At 35.8% G+C, this 17,682-nt stretch overlaps 1 protein-coding gene across 1 annotated transcript in view; it reads right to left on the minus strand.

Moving 5' to 3' along the window:
• The window catches only part of LOC126976123 (C3 and PZP-like alpha-2-macroglobulin domain-containing protein 8), a 275,988-nt gene that overhangs the window by 169,520 nt on the left and 88,786 nt on the right, over nucleotides 1-17,682 (minus strand). The window contains exon 2 of the mRNA XM_050824318.1: nucleotides 9,436-9,553. Coding sequence (XP_050680275.1) covers nucleotides 9,436-9,503 — 68 coding nt within the window. The 5' untranslated portion in view covers nucleotides 9,504-9,553. The remainder of the gene's footprint in view (nucleotides 1-9,435; nucleotides 9,554-17,682) is intronic.

Raw genomic sequence — 17,682 nt, forward strand, 5'->3', positions numbered from 1 at the left:
TAATAATAAGAAATTTTGGAATACCAAATAGAATTTTTAATTTAATAATGCAAGTAATAGTTTAAAATAACTAAAAAAACACGCTTTTAGTAATAAACCAAACTAAAAAGTAGGAAATATTTTCTATTTTTTCGTTCGGTTTTCTACATAAAGCGTGTTTTTTAGTTTTTTTTTAACTACAATTTATTTTATTATTTTTCAAGCCGTTGTCGTTATAATTATATCTACACTAGTCCTTATGTAGATGACTAACTTATTTAAATGAATTTGAAATCTAAGATCACACTTTTTTATTAGAGAGATATTACTGATGATGATTGGATATTACCTGATGCTAAATTGCCCAGTCAATTACGATACAGTGCCGCTTATATACGATACCAAAATTTGTAGACGATGCGGGATTCGAACCCGCATCTCTCGGGTTACGTGCAATTAAGCAACCATCCCCATCACGGAACATTTTGGTACAAATTAAATTTGTTTGTTTATTTTTCATAGCTATTAGTAGCATATTATTGCAAATGTAAAAGAAATTGATGCTTGAAAACCTTTAAAAGCATAGCTAAGAGAATGGTAATGGTAAGAGACATGGAATGCCTCTCAAGTTGGTCCATTGTATTTGTGCAAATGTACGAGTTATATCGCGTATCATACGTTAGTTAGCGTATAGGATTCTCTATTGAAATGTGTTTTTATGCAAATATTCATAATGGAAATAATATTATTCATCACAATGTTTTTACACGTGTACTCAAAATACACCAGTTACACTAGAAATGTATCTCTAAAAACCTGACAGATAAATAATTAACAAATAAAATTTGAAAATAAAATTCGATAGAAATCGAACCCACGATCTCTCGCGTTCCGTGCGAGTGTTCTTCCAGCTGAGCTATCCGTTCGAGTGACGTATCTTCATACAATCTTGTATGATTTGTTCAACTCTCACGTTGTGGTTAATCCTAGAAGTGAGGGTTATCACTTTAAAAACATAACATATTGCCTAGATATTTAATTATTTCCTATCCCTTATTAAAAAATATTAACAACAAGTATAGTTACATTATACTTATTATACTTTCGGCTTATATTTTCCGCAAATGTCCGCAATCCTACTAGACTTAACATATATCTATTACAATATCCTCCGCCAAATTGCACAGTAATTTTCTTTTCGCTTTTGTTGATTTCGATGCCAATAATCCAATAACCAGATACATAGTGGATTAAAATTCAGCTGGAATACCAAAAATCAATTGGGAAGTACAAATTAAATTTGGCTTTGCACAGCTGAACAATATTTTTCAAAGCGTTAGCAATTCGCAAATGGACACTTGCCAACTCTCTTTTCATAATCGATATGAATCCCTTGAGAAAGATTGCTCTAGTCGAGTGCTGTTTTTTGTGGGAAACGATAAAATCGGACGGTTTTCTCAAGAGATAAATAGCCTTTTTGGATAACATTGAACAGGGTAAGTAATGATTATATCTCACTATGCTGCCTTTCATCAAAATTATATTTGGACGGCTTACTCACCTTGATGAATAGATTTTTAGACTTTTGTGGGATTCTGCACTGCGTCGTTCATAAAAGAAAAATAATTTCTTTCTTTATTTACTGCAACTGAACCATATGCTTCTTAATTTGATATAAATACACCTTTATCTCGACCTAAACGACTTGTTTTTATTTATTTTTAATATTCATTAGTCTTTCTCAATGTTTTCAGAAAAAAAGAAAAATTTACTGATAATTTTAAGTGCGCTGAATGTATTTTGTGATTATTTAATGAGAGTTAGCTGTCTCTCTCAGCTATGTAACGCTCGTTCAGGTATAGTCGACTCAAGTTAGAAAAGTAATTTATACACAATAATAAAAATAATGTAGCTTAGATATCAAAACACACCACATTGATAAAATCTTTATTCTTCTTCATCTATGTGGTTTTATGCCTGTATAGCCGAGTGGTTAGCGATCCTACCTACTAAGCTAGAGGTCCCGGGTTCGAATCCCGGTAGGTTCAAGCATTTATATGATGAATATGGATGTTTGTTTCCGAGTCATGGATGTTGAAATGTATTTAGGTATGTTTATATGAATTTATGTATGTTTAAGTAAGCATATTGTATTAAATATATCATTGTCTTGTAACCCATAACACAGTTTATATATGCTTGACTTGGGGCAAGATAATTTGTGTAAAAAGTCTGTCAATATTAAATTATATCTATTATGTAGAGGCACACACTCCTTTTGTAGCTATGTTTTATTGAAGTGAAAACATCTTTGACATCTTTGTGATTTGAAAGTCGATGAAACAAAAAGCGACAGTAAAAATAGATAGACACATAAGATTTAACGTGGGAGAAAATGAGATGAGAAGCATGTTTTGCTACCAGGCGATTATAGTTAAAGAAGAGATTGTCTTAGGTATGACGCGAGTATACCTTAATATATTCTGATGTCGTGCGCACGAAATATGGTAGCGGTGATAATAATGTATTTTTCATGGTGGTTGAAAATCATGCGTCATCCTAGCTGCATGTACCAGGACTTCATAGGTATGCGTCTTTGTGCGCACGCAATTTTTTTATGTATTTATGTCACTTCACCTGACACAAAAACTAAATAGTACCTTATTTTAATAATATATAATAAAACAATATTTTATTAGAAAAGCGAAATAAATGACCAACAAGAAAATATTTTGTTCACTACCGCCAAAAATAACAACAGAAAAGAAAAGTGTGCAAAAGTCTGTTATTTTGTAAGTCAGCCTATCTTTACGTATTTAAATCCAAAAGATAATCCTTATTTCTATCGATACTTTTGGAACTTTTCTTTCTGAAAGCTCGATAAACTTGGTTCAAGCGAACGTAGAATTCGTAGCTCATTACGTTTTAATGAATTATTCATCAGTTTCGCCCAAGCCCAGTGACCTGCTAAGACGCCTTTGGCTTGTCTTTAGGAACGATGTTTCACTTTCAATGGTCGTGTAAACAAAATTTCTTGTAGAGATTGCGTTTGTTTAACTGTATCTTATTAATTTTTGAAATTCTGTTCAAATTATAAATTACTACTGTTAACATTAAAAACACATATTCCTGTGTTATATAAAATATTAATAGAGTAATAAAGCATATTTTTATTTTAAGTCTAACCACAGGATGCTGGCTAGATTATGGGTACCTCAACGGTGCCAATTTTTGCCGTGAAGCACTAATGTGTATGCATTACTGTTTCGGTCTGAAGGACGACGTAGCTAGTGAAATTAGCAGGCAAACTTAAGATCTGAGACTTAACATCTTATGTCTCAAGGTGACGTGCTCAGTTGTAGTGCCGCTCATAATTTTTTACTTTTCAAGAATCCTAAGCGGTATATTGTAATGAGCACGGCGTATCAGTTACTATCAGCTGAACGTCCTGCTCATCTCGTTCCTTATTATGATACAAAAAAACATTATTTTTAATAAAAATACACTACTAAAACTTATACGACATCAAATTATTTATTATATATTATATTTTTACGAGCTTATTAACGTATTGATTGTTTTGTTTGTGATTTTCAAATTTAGGCTAAAGAAGTGACACTTACAGATGTACCATTAAGATATGAAGTCACAATATACATAAATAAGTTTATATTCGTCCCCACTTCAAACGGTGAAATCAACCACCCAATACGCTACTCGAGTTATTTTCTTTGTGAAACGAAACACAGAAGTAAACAGAAAATTTTCAAACATAATTGAAACACATAACAATTTCAATACTCCAAACTGTTCCATATTTTAGCACTCTTTTAGGCGCATGTCACATAAGTTGTCAAAACAATTTGTTATGTTTTTAAAGTGATAACCCTCACTTCTAGGATTAATACACAAATAAAATTTGAAAACAAAATTTTATGAACGATGCGGGACTCGAACCCACGACCTCTCGCGTTCCGTGCGAGTGCTCTCCCAACTGAGCTAACCGTTCGAGTGACATATCGTCGTAAAATCTTGTGTGCTTTGTTCATCTCTCAGGTTGCGGCTTCATCTACAGGATCTACTTTAAAGTTTATAACCTGCTCAACCGAACCGTGGGTTCGAGTCCGGCATCGTTAATAAAATTTTATTTGTTTATAAGTTGTCAAGTTAAATCGTGATTTTAGTTTCAATTAATTTGCATCCAAGACAATAAAAAAAATCTATTATCAAAATTGGAAAAAAATATCTTATATCTCTAATCTAAACCATTTTATGAATCTTAATCATTATATTAGCAATTATTCTAAAAATATTCTTCATTATTCCATGCCCAGTCTCGACGTTATCATTATTAAATATTTCCTTATGAATATCTCCTCGAAAATTTATCATTGTCAGGCCTTAGCATCTAGCGAGTAAGCATTATGTCAAATCTCATAATTAGAATGACAGCTCAATGCCTACTCAGCCGGATAGGGTCCCTTGATAGACCCTGTTATGGATGTTATCCGTCAAATTACTGAAAATGACGACAAAAACCTTTGGCTAAAGAAATAGAATTTCCAACTTACAAATAACTTAGAGTGAATATGTAAATCTCACCTTTTACAATATTTCGCTTACTTATACGTGGGTGTCGCTATATTACATGTATTATGAGTGTATAAATTGGTTTCGAATGGACTAACTATAGAAAATCTACAAAGTGAAATACTTGAACATGTTACAGCATAATTAAAATGATTTATCTAATAATATATAAATTTCTCGTGTCATGGTGTTAAACTTTGAACTCTTCCGAAACAGCTCGACCGATTCTCATCAAATTTTGAGTGCATATTGGGTAGGTCTGAGAATCGGACATCTATTTTTCATCCCCCTAAATTTTAAGGGTCAACACTAAATTTTGTTTTAATTTTTTTTTAAATTTGTTTGATTATGAGTCAGCATTAAAAAATACATACAATTTCAAATTTTCACCCATCTACGATCAACAGTTTTGTATCGCGATTTTAATATCGGCAATACAACGTTTGCTGGGTCAGCTAGTAATCTATATATATAAAAGAGAATGTATGTTTGAATGTTCCCTAATAACTCCTAAACTATTCGACGGATCTCAATGAAATCTTTTGTATTACATTCGGTGAAGCTCAAGGAAGGTTTACATATATAATTTATATGGCAAAACAACGTTTGCAATTTCAGCTAGTATATAATAGAATGCATTTTTTATGGTAAAAGGAGGACAACGAGCGTACGGGTCACCTGGTGAAGTGATCACCGCCACACATATTTTCTTGCAACACCAGAGGAATCACAGGAGAGTTGCCGGCCTTTAATTGCATTGATGAAGTATCATTTGAAATGTCAGGCATAAATCTAAAAGGTATCTGAATAGTTTGAACTAATAAACTTTTAAATTTAAAAATTTAAATGAAACTCATCTTACTAACAAGCAAAAACAATGACAGGACAAATTGTATTTTTTATTAAAATGAGCGCAAAAAAGAATTCTGGGAGAGTTTCTTGCACCGCTTCTTCTCTTTCAGAGCATTTGTTTCCGAAGCGGTGGTAGTGTTTTAAGTGAGATCAAAAAGAATTAAAGAATTAATTAATTAATCAACACCACATTCTAACGCTGTACAAAGCGCACGTCCGGCCACACATGGAGTATTGCTGTAATCTCTGGTCTGGCGCACCCCATCAGCTCGATCCATTTGACCGTGTGCAACGCAGAGCAGCTCGAATTTTCGGGGACCCAGTGCTCTGTGAACGGCTGGATCACTTGGCGTTGCGTAGAGACGTCGCTTCATTGTGTGTCTTCTACCGCATTTATCACGGGGAATGTTCCGAAGAGCTGTATAACCTGATTCCTGCCGCCGAGTTCCATCTTCGCACGACACGCCACAAGTTAGGATATCATCCCCACCATCTGAATGTGTGGCGGTCCTCCACAGTGCGGTTTTCAAGGACCCGTACGCTCGTTTGTCCTCCTATTCCATAAAAAAAGGATTCTAAAGGAATCAATTTTGAGAAAAAAAAATGTCTTTATGCCTTATAACCAAAATTTTCGAATATTTACAAATATATTATGTTTAATAGGTATATATTATATTATATGTACAAGAACAATTAGCAATCTTCAAAAATAGCAATTATGGTGCAAATAGTGAAGTTGAAGTGAAATGAAATAATAATTTTCTGATGGAAATATTGATAATGTAATATATTTAAGCTAGAAAATAATAAACTTATAGGGAGACATTATTCGAACTTTATATTCATAGCTATTTCAAAACTATAATTGCGTACAATTTAACAATAGAAATTAGAAATACCATGTTTATTGTTTTCGCCTCGACTTTCACCCAACTTTGAAACTGGATTCATTAAGAGAGACCTCAAACTTTACCATCGACCACTCAACTTCGATAATAATCATTTTTCACAAGGCAGGAGATAAAGCAACTTTTCAACAATAGATTGTTTAGAACTTGTGCAGTCATTGACTAAGTGATCTTCATAATTACAGAGTAAATGACACTTTAATATCAAGATAAAGTTATAATTGTATTGATATCAAAAGCTTATTTAGTTATTAATTTGAGGTGTTACTTTATTGATGTTCATAATTACAAAGTAATTGACGTCTTAACTCAAGAATAACTTATAGTATATAAGGGATATTTTATAAGTGATATTGCTTATTTATATCGGGCGCTATCTTGCTGTGATTAATTTTCCTGTGGTACATTTTAATTTCCTCAATTGACTAAAATTATTTTGTTTTAAATGTAAATACTCGGAAATGATGACGATATAACCTCATCTTTTGAGCAAAGTTGGCATTTCATTTTCTTCCTAGAATAAAAAAAAATCTTTTTAATTACATTATTTTTACAAGTGAGATTTAATTTATATAACAAAGAATGATAGAGAGTTATAGTGATATTATTCATTAGAAAATAAACACACACTTTTTACAGGTCAAATCATTATCAGGTTCTTGATTTTCTCTTTTATTCTTATTTATTGATGAAAGAGTATTATGGTCCATGCATACCGCCATTTCATTTTACCACTGAAATTCACCAATAAAATTCATTTCTTTTATTACAGGCTTTTTATTAGCTTCACCTGTATGTATGTTTGTTTGTAACCGACTCAAATGAGTAATTTTACGCGGCCAGATTACATTCAAACTTTGTAGATTTATCGAGGACCGATGACATTAATTTGATAAAATTATTCCATTTTTCAACAATATAAGATTTTGTTAATTTATATAATTTTTTAAGCATAATAAGCGAGATAGTAACAGTTCTCCAGTACAACACGACTCATACTTGACACATATTCACTTTCACATAAAAATTACAAAAACGAGTACTTTTGCGTACACGAAGGTCGAGTGTGCTCAAAGTTTACGCGAAAACACTCCGTGATAGAACTCAATGTAGTTTTTTAATGTAGTTTTACTTTTTAATTATAAAAGAGCTCAGTTTGCTTGCTTTATTCGTTTAAAGGGTTATATATTTATTTTGATTACTTTATAAACAGATTGTTATTTTAAAGTGATATGATAGAGTGACTTCAGGTATTAATTATATAAATTAAATCTGTCCATTAACATTATCCCATATTTGAGCTGTGCAATTATGAGTAGGTACCGTACTTCAGTCATTTTTACTTATATATAGCTGGTAACTTTTATTTAATTAGTACTTTTATACATTTTAATGTTTCATAGAAAAACAAACAATAAATAATGTAAACTGATCTATGATCATTAATATATTATTTATATTTTGTTTATATCATAAAAAATTGTCCATACTCAGATTGACATTTGACAGAGTTGTTAACTTGTCAGTCAGAACTTTAGAAACTTCAGAAATTGACAAGATAATACCTAATTTATTATTAGTTGCTCTTTATTTATCTTTAAAGGCGACGTCACCAAATGGCCCAACGGAAGACCAGCGCTGGTTTACAAACCAACAAATATGCTGAGTTGGGACCACTTTGTGACGTATAGAAAATAATATTCCTCAGTTTTGTTTTATTGTACTATATCGTCATGAATAAATTTTTTCTTTCTTTCTTTCTTAATTTGTAACCAAAATTTATGAACGATGTGGGACTCGAACCGTTGATATTTGAAAGGGCGACATCTCAAGTCAATTTCCTAATATGAAATTATTGGGGTTAAGAAGAGATAACTGTAAAGTCCTGTAGATGGAGCTAAAACCTGAGTTGAACTTGAATGGTTGGCTCAGTTGGTAAGAGCACTTGGACATAAACAGAGAGTACTGGTTCGAGTCCTGCATCGTTCATAAATTTTGGTTACAAATTTAATTTATCTACATTGTTACCATAAAAACTTAAAAATTAAGTGTAACATAAAAAAGCATAAAGAATATATTGACACCGGTATGCACACTTGTGAATTGTAAATTGTCTGGTTTTCCAGTAGAGGTATTCGAAAGATTTTTTAACCAATTTGGACCTTTTATCACGTCTTCCCTTCTACTACTCTGTCTTACCCCTTACTTCTTTTCTTTTGTATTGGATATCCCTCCGCCGTCTGTTTTGCTCATTTTTCTTTTTCCTTTCCCTCATTGAATGTCCTGCTAGATTCAGTTTTAAAATTGTCTGGTACAAGTTCAAAACTGCTTGTATTCTTAAGTTTTGTTTGTTTCCTTTTATCGTCGGATTTCAAATTTATTTCTCCAAAGACCTGCTTGATTTTAATTAAAAATCTCAATCCTAATTAACAAATCTTCTTCTTAATCTTCAATTAGCGCTATTGTTGCTATATGTCAGTTGTTTCTTCATAATAATATATTGAACAATTATACTTGCCACAAAAATGAACCAAACATTAACAGTGTGGTCTGATATCTAATATCTTGTTGAACATATATTAACTTTATTGCTATCTAAACATAATGGGACATAAAAAAATTATAAATCCTTATAAAGCAAATATAACGAACTTTATACTAAAAAAACGGCCAAGTGTTAGTCGGACTCGCCCATGTAGGCTCCCGTAGCAGCAAGAAACATAATAATATAAAAGTTCTTGTAGTTCGTTGTAACGATTTATTACGTATGAAAGAAAAACTAGATCTTGTTCAAACCATATCATTTTTGAAGATTTATCCATGGATGGGTTTGATGAATAAAAATATTTGAGTTGAGAGAGAGTTCGAAGTATGTTGAACCCCCAAAATTTGCTGTTTTTTTTCTATTTTTGTAAGAAAATCTTAATGCGGTTGACAGAATACATGTATTTACCAAGATTCAACAATACAGTTCGTATAATTTCAGAAAAAAGTGGTGTTTTTTGCCATTTGGCTACGGAGTTCTAAAAATATATTAGCCACTGATATTTTCTCGCCCTGTATTCGGAAAATATCTTCTACGTTGCACTACAGCTATTCTACTTACGTTGTACAATTCGAAGCTGATGTTGTTGTCAGATATATCGCTATAATGAATAGCGTGAAAACGGCCATCTTCGTTTAGTTGTCAGCACGATTCACGAACATCATCACCAAGTTTTATTCTGAAAAGAAAAAGTTACGTTAACTTTCATATTTTGAAGCTTAACTTAAGGGAGACTTGAACGGAGCATTATAAGATACAACTAAACGCATTATAACGGGCACTTTTTGGACTAGAAGTAAAAGGTTAATGGAGTAAGTATTATATGTATATTAACCAGTGGGAGGCTCCTTTGCACAGGATGCAATCTAGACTATGGGTACCACTGTGCCTATTTCAGCTGTGAAACAGTAATGTTTACACATTACTGTGTTTCGGTCTGAAGGACGCCGTAGCTAGTGAAGTTACTGGGCAAATGAGACTTAACATCTTATGTCTCAAGGAGACGAGCGCAATTGTAGTGCCGCTCAGAATTTTCGGGTTTTTCAAGAATCCTGAGCGGCACTGCATTGTAAGTGGTTGGGCAGGGCGAATCAATTACCATCAGCTGAACGTCCTGTTCCTCTAGTCCCTCATTGTCATAAAAAAATCTATATGTATAATATGACCATCTATATTTGATTCCGCAGAGAATGGTCATAATTCCATTCCGGTACATTCAGTAATGACGCAGTAGTAATTGGTCCTAAAAGAAATATTGCTGTCAATGCGGTGGCGGTGATTTTGGTTGCAGTAACGATAAATTTAAAAGAGAATCAATTATAACTATTTGCCCTGTACTTTCCTCGGGGCGTAAAAAGAATAGGGGAGTCCCAGGCCCATGGGTGTCGTAAGAGGCGACTAAGGGCTTTTTAGAAGTGGGAGAGTCACGCTGCCGTCTTATGACGTCAGCACAATCGGGCCAGACTCATTCTCCGGCTCTACCAGAGCCGGAGAATCCCTCCCCGAGCACACTCGCTCGGGTTGCCCTTCGTATTCTGGGGTGGGCACAGAACCGCGCATGACCGAGGACAAACGAGGCAGTAACACCACGGCACCCCGCTCCACGCTCCACGTGGACTTTAGCAATATCAGGGGAATTCACTCCAATTTAAACGCCGTCCACCACCACCTTGAGACGGCGAAGCCGGCCTTGTGTTTCCTTACGGAGACGCAGATATCTCGACCTAGCGATACGTCATATTTAACGTACCCCGGGTACAAAATTGAACACAACTTTTTGCCTCATGCCGGGGTATGTGTGTACGTTAGGGAGGATATCTGCTGTCGTCGTCTCGGCAATTTGAGGGTAGGGACCTGTCTACTCTCTGGCTCTGCGTAGATTTAGACGACCGCGTCCGTATCTATGCGTGTGTCTACAGGTCCCATAGTGGTAACGCAGAAACCGATCATCTCATGGGCTGCGTTCAAGCGGCAATTGACGACGTGCTTGCACAGATCCCCTCCGCTGAAATCGTAGTCTTGGGTGATTTCAACGGACACAATGCCGAATGGCTTGGATCACGTACCACAGACTACGCAGGGCGATCTGTGCATAATTTTGCATTGGCGCATGGTCTGTCCTAATTGGTTGAGTCGCCAACGCGGCTCCCGGATGTGAATAGCCACATGCCGTCCTTATTAGATCATCTGCTGACTACACATCCCGATAGTTACCAGGTCTTTGTCGACGCCCCTCTCGGAACGTCCGACCATTGCCTGGTCAGGAGTGTAGTGCCTATCCGACGCCAACGTCGCAGACCACCAGCGACCCGCCGCGTTTGGCACTACAAGCCAGCAGATTGGGATAGGATGCGTTCCTTTTTTGCATCCTACCCTTGGGGCAAGGTTTGTTTCCCTTCAGATGATCCTAGTGCCTGCGCCATTGCAGTAGCTGATGTGATACTGCAGGGGCATGGATATTTTTATACCAAGCTCTGTAGTACCGATCGGTGGCAGATCACAGCCCTGGTTCGATGCGTCAGTTAAAGCAGCATCTGACTGCAAAAAACAGGCGTATCGAACTTGGGTTGCGCACAAAGGATCCGAACTGCAAAGTTCTTAAGAGGAAATATAACCGTGCCTCCAGATTTTTTAAGCGGCAAATCGCCCGTGCGAAGTCTAAGCACGTCGTCAAAATCGGCGAGCAGCTTTCCAGTTACCCGACCGGAACACGCAAGTTCTGGTCGTTGTCGAAAGCTGCTCTTCGTAACTTCAACCAGCCGTCCATGCCGCCATTGCACATGAGGAATGACACCCTGGCCCATACGGCAAAAGAGAAAGCCGAGCTCCTGTGCGCTCTTTTCGCCTCCAACTCGACTCTTGACGACAACGGAAAAACACCGCCGACCATCCCGCGGTGTCAGAGCTCTATGCCTGAAGTACAGTTCAGACAGAAAACTGTTAGGCGAGCTCTGTTTTCGTTGGACGTCAGGAAGTCGAGCGGGCTGGATGGCATTTCTCCAATCGTGCTTAGAACGTGTGCCCCTGAGTTGACGACGGTGCTAACGCGTTTATTCCGGCACTCTTATTCCAAAGGCGTAGTTCCTGACTCATGGAAGTCAGCCCTTGTCCATCCGATCCAAAAAAAGGAGACAGTTCGGATCCGGCGAACTACAGGCCTATTGCTTTGACCTCCCTGCTCTCCAAAATCATGGAGAGCATAATTAGCCGCTAGCTTTTAGTATACCTAGAGGGTCACCAGTTGATCAACGACCGACAGTACGGCTTTCGCCATGGACGGTCGGCAGGTGATCTTCTGGTATACCTAACACATAGATGGGCGGCGGCTATTGAAAGCAAGGGGGAAGGCCTGGCAGTTAGCCTGGATATAGCGAAGGCCTTTGATCGTGTATGGCACAAGGCGCTCCTCTCAAAACTTCTATCATTTGGGCTTCCCGAGAGCTTCTGCAAGTGGACCTCCAGCTTCCTCACTGGGCGTAGCATACAGGTTGTTGTCGACGGATATTGCTCGAACCCGAAGACCGTGAATGCTGGAGTGCCCCAAGGCTCTGTGCTATCTCCTACGCTGTTTCTTCTGCATATCAATGATATGTTGGACACCTCCAACATACATTGCTATGCAGATGACAGCACTGGTGATGCCGTATACACGGGCCATGCAGGTCTCTCTCGGGAAATCGTCGACCAGTGCCGGGAGAAACTTGTGTGTGCGGAATGGGGTAAATTGAACCTTGTCCAATTTAACCCCCAGAAGACTCAAGTTTGCGCGTTTACCACTAAAAAAACCCCATTTGTCGTATCACCGCTCTTCGAGAACACTTCTCTTAAAGCCGCGCCTAGTATCGGAATACTGGGTCTCGAAATCTCGAGCGATTGCCAATTCCGTGGCCATCTGGAGGGCAAAGCCAAATTGGCTTCGAAGAAACTGGACGTCATCAATAGATCACGGCAATACTTCAAGCCGGCCCACTTTCTAGCGCTCTACAAAGCGCAGGTCCGGCCACACATGGAGTTTTGCTGTTATCTCTGGTCTGGTGCACCCCAGTATTTGCTCGATCCATTTGACCGCGTGCAACGTAGAGCAGCTCGAATTGTCGGCGACTCAGTGCTATGTGAACGGCTGGATCTCTTGGCGTTGCCTAGAGACGTCGCTTCATTGTGTGTCTTCTACCGCATTTATCACGAGGAGTGTTCCGAAGAGCTCTTTAACTTGATTCCTGCCGCCGAATTTCACCTTCGCACGACACGCCACAAGTTAGGATATCATCCCCACCATCTGGATGTGTGGCGGTCCTCCACAATGCGGTTTTCAAGAAGCTTTCTCCCTCGTACTACAAAGCTGTGGAATGAGCTTCCTTGTGCGGTGTTTCCGGAACGATACGACATGGGTACCTTCAAAAAAAGCGCGTACACCTTCCTTAAAGGCCGGCAACGCTCTTGTGATTCCTCTGTAATGTGGGCGGCGGTGATCACGTAACACCAGGTGACACGTATGCTCGTTTGTCCTCCTCTTCCATAAAAAAAAAAAAAAAAATGGATTTCCAGAAAGGCTAGTTCAAAGGCTCTCGGCGTTGAATTATATATTATGAGTAATAGAGATAGAGTTCCAGGAGTTGGAACAAAAGTTGTAGATATTTTCATAACCTACATCTTTGCCGTTTAACTTATTTTTCCATAGGACTTCTAGTTTCGAGATAAACTGTTTTTTACCATTATGTTAACACCCCCCCCCCTTATACATCCCGACCTCAGATCGCTCTTAATTTATTTTTGCTTTCATTTTTGTTATATTCCCTTCCTTTCCCAATGGAAACCCATTGGGAAAGGAAGGGAATCCTACTTTTATTTTTTTTGGTTTCAATAAATATCGACCCTGGTCTTATTTGAATTTGAATTATATTTGGCCACTAACATTATGATAGAGGAACAATTTGACAGAGGTTTGCAACTATAAGTCTCACAGAAGCTCGCTATCCCTACAATTACATTACATCCGAAGTATCTAATTAAATATGTCCGTGACAAGGGAACATAAAGTAACAATAATTTAGCACTCCCCTCGCAATGCGTAGCGTTGACTTGATTTATATAGATAAATTAATTGTTCTACTTTCAGTGAATTGCTGGCAATAAACAACCACGCTGTAACATAAAATATTTTTTGATTAATTGATTTGGCTAAACCTCGGAAAAACAATGCGTCATGCAAAATTGTTTATGTCATACGAACCTTTATATTTTTATATTTTATCTTTCTTGGTATTACGAAAGATATAAAATCCTAATAGCATATAATATGTTTGCGCATGAGTTCTTCTCATGCGCCCCCTACAACTTAGACAGTCTAAATATTAGTGGGAACTTTAATATATTAATGTCCTTGTATTATTATTAATAATCTAATCTGATTTAATAGTATTCTTTTCACTGGGTAATAAATTTAGTAGTATACTTTTCACTTCTCTCACTTCATAAATGTCCTTTTTTAAGGATTCCTGTCAACGAGCTGAATCTCATAGGCCGAAATTATTATACAGCTGAAATTGACAGGTTGTATATTACTATTACTGCTGCATATCAACAAATACGATGGATACCAAAATGGCTGTTGATACCAGCAGCCAAATTCAACCATCGGAAATTCCACCCACATTATGTTGACATCTGTCGTTCTACATCCACGCATCAAAGAGAATCTTAATACTACGTAGTAAGAGTCGGGACTGCCTAAGTAAAAATTTAAATTTAGTTTAGTAAGAAACTATTGAAAGACTGACTGCATCATTTGACATAGGTTTTTAAATAGAAGTAATTATAGTATCGCAATTGGAGTCGAAGCATAATCCGGCTATGTTAGAAAGCGAAGAGTTACTTAAAACGTAGTGGATTTCGGCTATCTCCGTTTTGTACAAGATTATAGCCGTCATCTGTCAATCTGTCAACGACTGGACGTTTCATCCAATCGAGTGAATCACTTTGTTCTTATAGAGCTTCGCTAGGCTGCCACACATTTTGCCTCGCACATTAACTTTGTGGAATCCATTATCGGCTGCTGTTTTCCTGAACTCATACAACTCAGGGATCTTCAAGCATAGAGGAGAGTATGATATATAGAGTATTTCTCTCACCTTAAAGGCTTGCAACGCATCTCTAGACCACTGGTTTTACGGATATCCATAGGAGGTTGACTCATCACTTCCTATCGTGTGACTCTTTAGTCTTTGCTCCCTCTTACATAAAGAAAATCACCTTTTATTGAAGTAGGCGTTACTTTGCGGAAATCCATAATTATACAAATGATTTAAGTTTTGTTTAGTGTTAATTCTGCCAAAATTTGTTTTTAAACGATTCGACACGTGAAATGACGCGCTGTGATTGGTCGGCAGTTGTGACGTATTACCCCCGGAAGAGATACGTAAGAAAGGTGATGGGACTAAATTTGTTTGTTCATTCAACAATGTAAACATGTTATTTTTGTGTTTTATTATTTCTAATTGCTTTAACACATTTAAGCGAAATCCTTTTTCACATGTATGCAAAATATTAAAAAATTATTATTGTTTCCGAGTGAGTGACCTGTATCAATTCAATGTTTCGCGAAGTGTGATTTTTCGGGATGATTATTCCTAAATGCGGCAATATGTTCCTTTTATCTAATTTCGAATCTAAGGTCAAACAGATCAAAATTTCTTATATTGATATTCTTAAAAAATATACGCTGTTACAGCTTATAGGATGATATAGAACACTAAAATACTCAAAAAACTTTATTTAATCAGGCTAAAACTGAGCTCTTTTGAAAATATTATAGATATTTAATTAAAATAACTTACTACGTAACACATTATGTTTGGAAAAAGCAGAGCTCGTGAAAAGAGTATAGCTACAAGCGGCCAGCCTCTTTTAAATATCAATGAGTATTTCACATTGCTACCTGGGTACTTCAAAAAAATCCCGGCAACGCTCCTGTGATACCTCTGATGTTGTAAGATAATGTGGGCGGCGGTGATCACTTAACACCAGGTGACCTGTACGCTCGTTAGTCCTCGTATTCGATAAAAAAAGAAATACTAACGTAACATATTAGTATGTACGGTGTTTAGTTAAAATTAGCTGGAATAAATGAATCATGTTCAAAGTTTAAATGTTTTAAATATCAAATATTTCTTATATTATTAACTATGTCGACCAGATACAACAAGTAGCGCTCGTTCATGAATAAATTTATTGTTCTATTTTAAACTAATAATATTTACCGATAACAAACATGAGGCAGTGCAACTCAATAAATTATTTGCAAAGTCCCAAAATTTAAACAGTCGAAACTAAACCAATTGTAATCCCGCCTGTTAGCGGCGGTTGACATTAGCTTTTACTTTTGTTATTTGCCCACTAAAAGGGTTCAGCAATTTATGTTACCTGTCCAACGCAACCGGACCTTATAGGGAGACCCATCTGGGATCTGTTAACACTTTTGTAAGGTTTTTATGTAAGGGTTCCTTCTTTGTAGGTTTCCGGTGCGAAAACTAGGTCGATTTTCTCGGTAAATTATTATTACAATTGCAATAATAGGTTCCTATAAGAATAAATTGAAATCTTTCTCTGGATGGACTTAAAGGTTTTTTGGGATATTACTATTATTTTTTCATTTTAACTACTACTAAGTTTACGCTAATAAGCAATTTCAGTTAACGTTGTTTACTAAGTAGTAATTAATTTAATGTATTTTGTTGATTAAGTACTGAAAAGTTCATTGAATTTTTGAAGTTATTAGACTAGATGTTTTGGTGTCACAAAGTTTAATATTGCACACTATAACATCTAGAAATTAAATATAAAAAAATTAACAAGACACATTTTCTTATAGATTTTTTTTTAAATTTAGTTGAGGAAAGTCTATTATTTCAAAGCGTAGAAAGAATAAAACTAATGTCCAGTGCTTGTGGTGCCAGGTCGACCCGTTATAGTTTAGAAATCATTGTATTTCTTGGATGCACTTACCAATTGTAACAGTTATCACGACCATACGATATTTTACGACGATAATTTATATTTATACAGTCAATTCTTTATTATTTTTTATACGCTTTATATTAGCGTCACCTGTATGTTTGTATGTTTGTAACCGACTTCTTTGGGCGCGATTTTGTCCCATTTTAAACGGCTAGATTTCGTTCAAACTTTGTAGATTTATCGAGGACCGATGACATTACACTAATTCTATAAAATTATAATATTTTTCAATTTGCAAAATATGATTTTTGTTAATTTATATAATTTTCATCTATAGTCGATAAGGCAGGAATTGATTTTAAAGTACTTAATAGTTTTAGAAATAGGCTTTTATAGAAAATTTAACTAAAAAATGAAAAATAAATAATAGTTAAAAGAAAACTAAAAAGCACGGTTTATATAAAATTCAACTAAAAAATAGAAAATAAATTTAAATTGAAAATAGTGTACAAAAAATATATTTTATTGTAAAAAAAAAGCGTGGGTTGTAGACGAATTATTATTTTAATAATATCTTAAAAAGCGTGCATTTTAGTTTTTTTTAACTATTATTTATTATGAAATAATTTATATTATTTAAACACGACTCATATATTGGATGCAACACCTTACAAACTAATTTGTTATGTATATTACAGCCACTGTAAAATACTCTATTGAAAAAGAGTGGCCGTTGAGTTTCTTATATGTTCATCTCACGAGCTCAACTTTTTACGAATATGACCAATTTCAGTAAATTAAAAAAAAATTGACTATTTAAAAGCGCTTAGTTTAAGCTTTTTAAATAAAGTTAAT

Source organism: Leptidea sinapis, chromosome 39 (genome assembly GCF_905404315.1).
Source record: "Leptidea sinapis chromosome 39, ilLepSina1.1, whole genome shotgun sequence".
In the NCBI taxonomy this organism is placed as follows: domain Eukaryota; kingdom Metazoa; phylum Arthropoda; class Insecta; order Lepidoptera; family Pieridae; genus Leptidea; species Leptidea sinapis.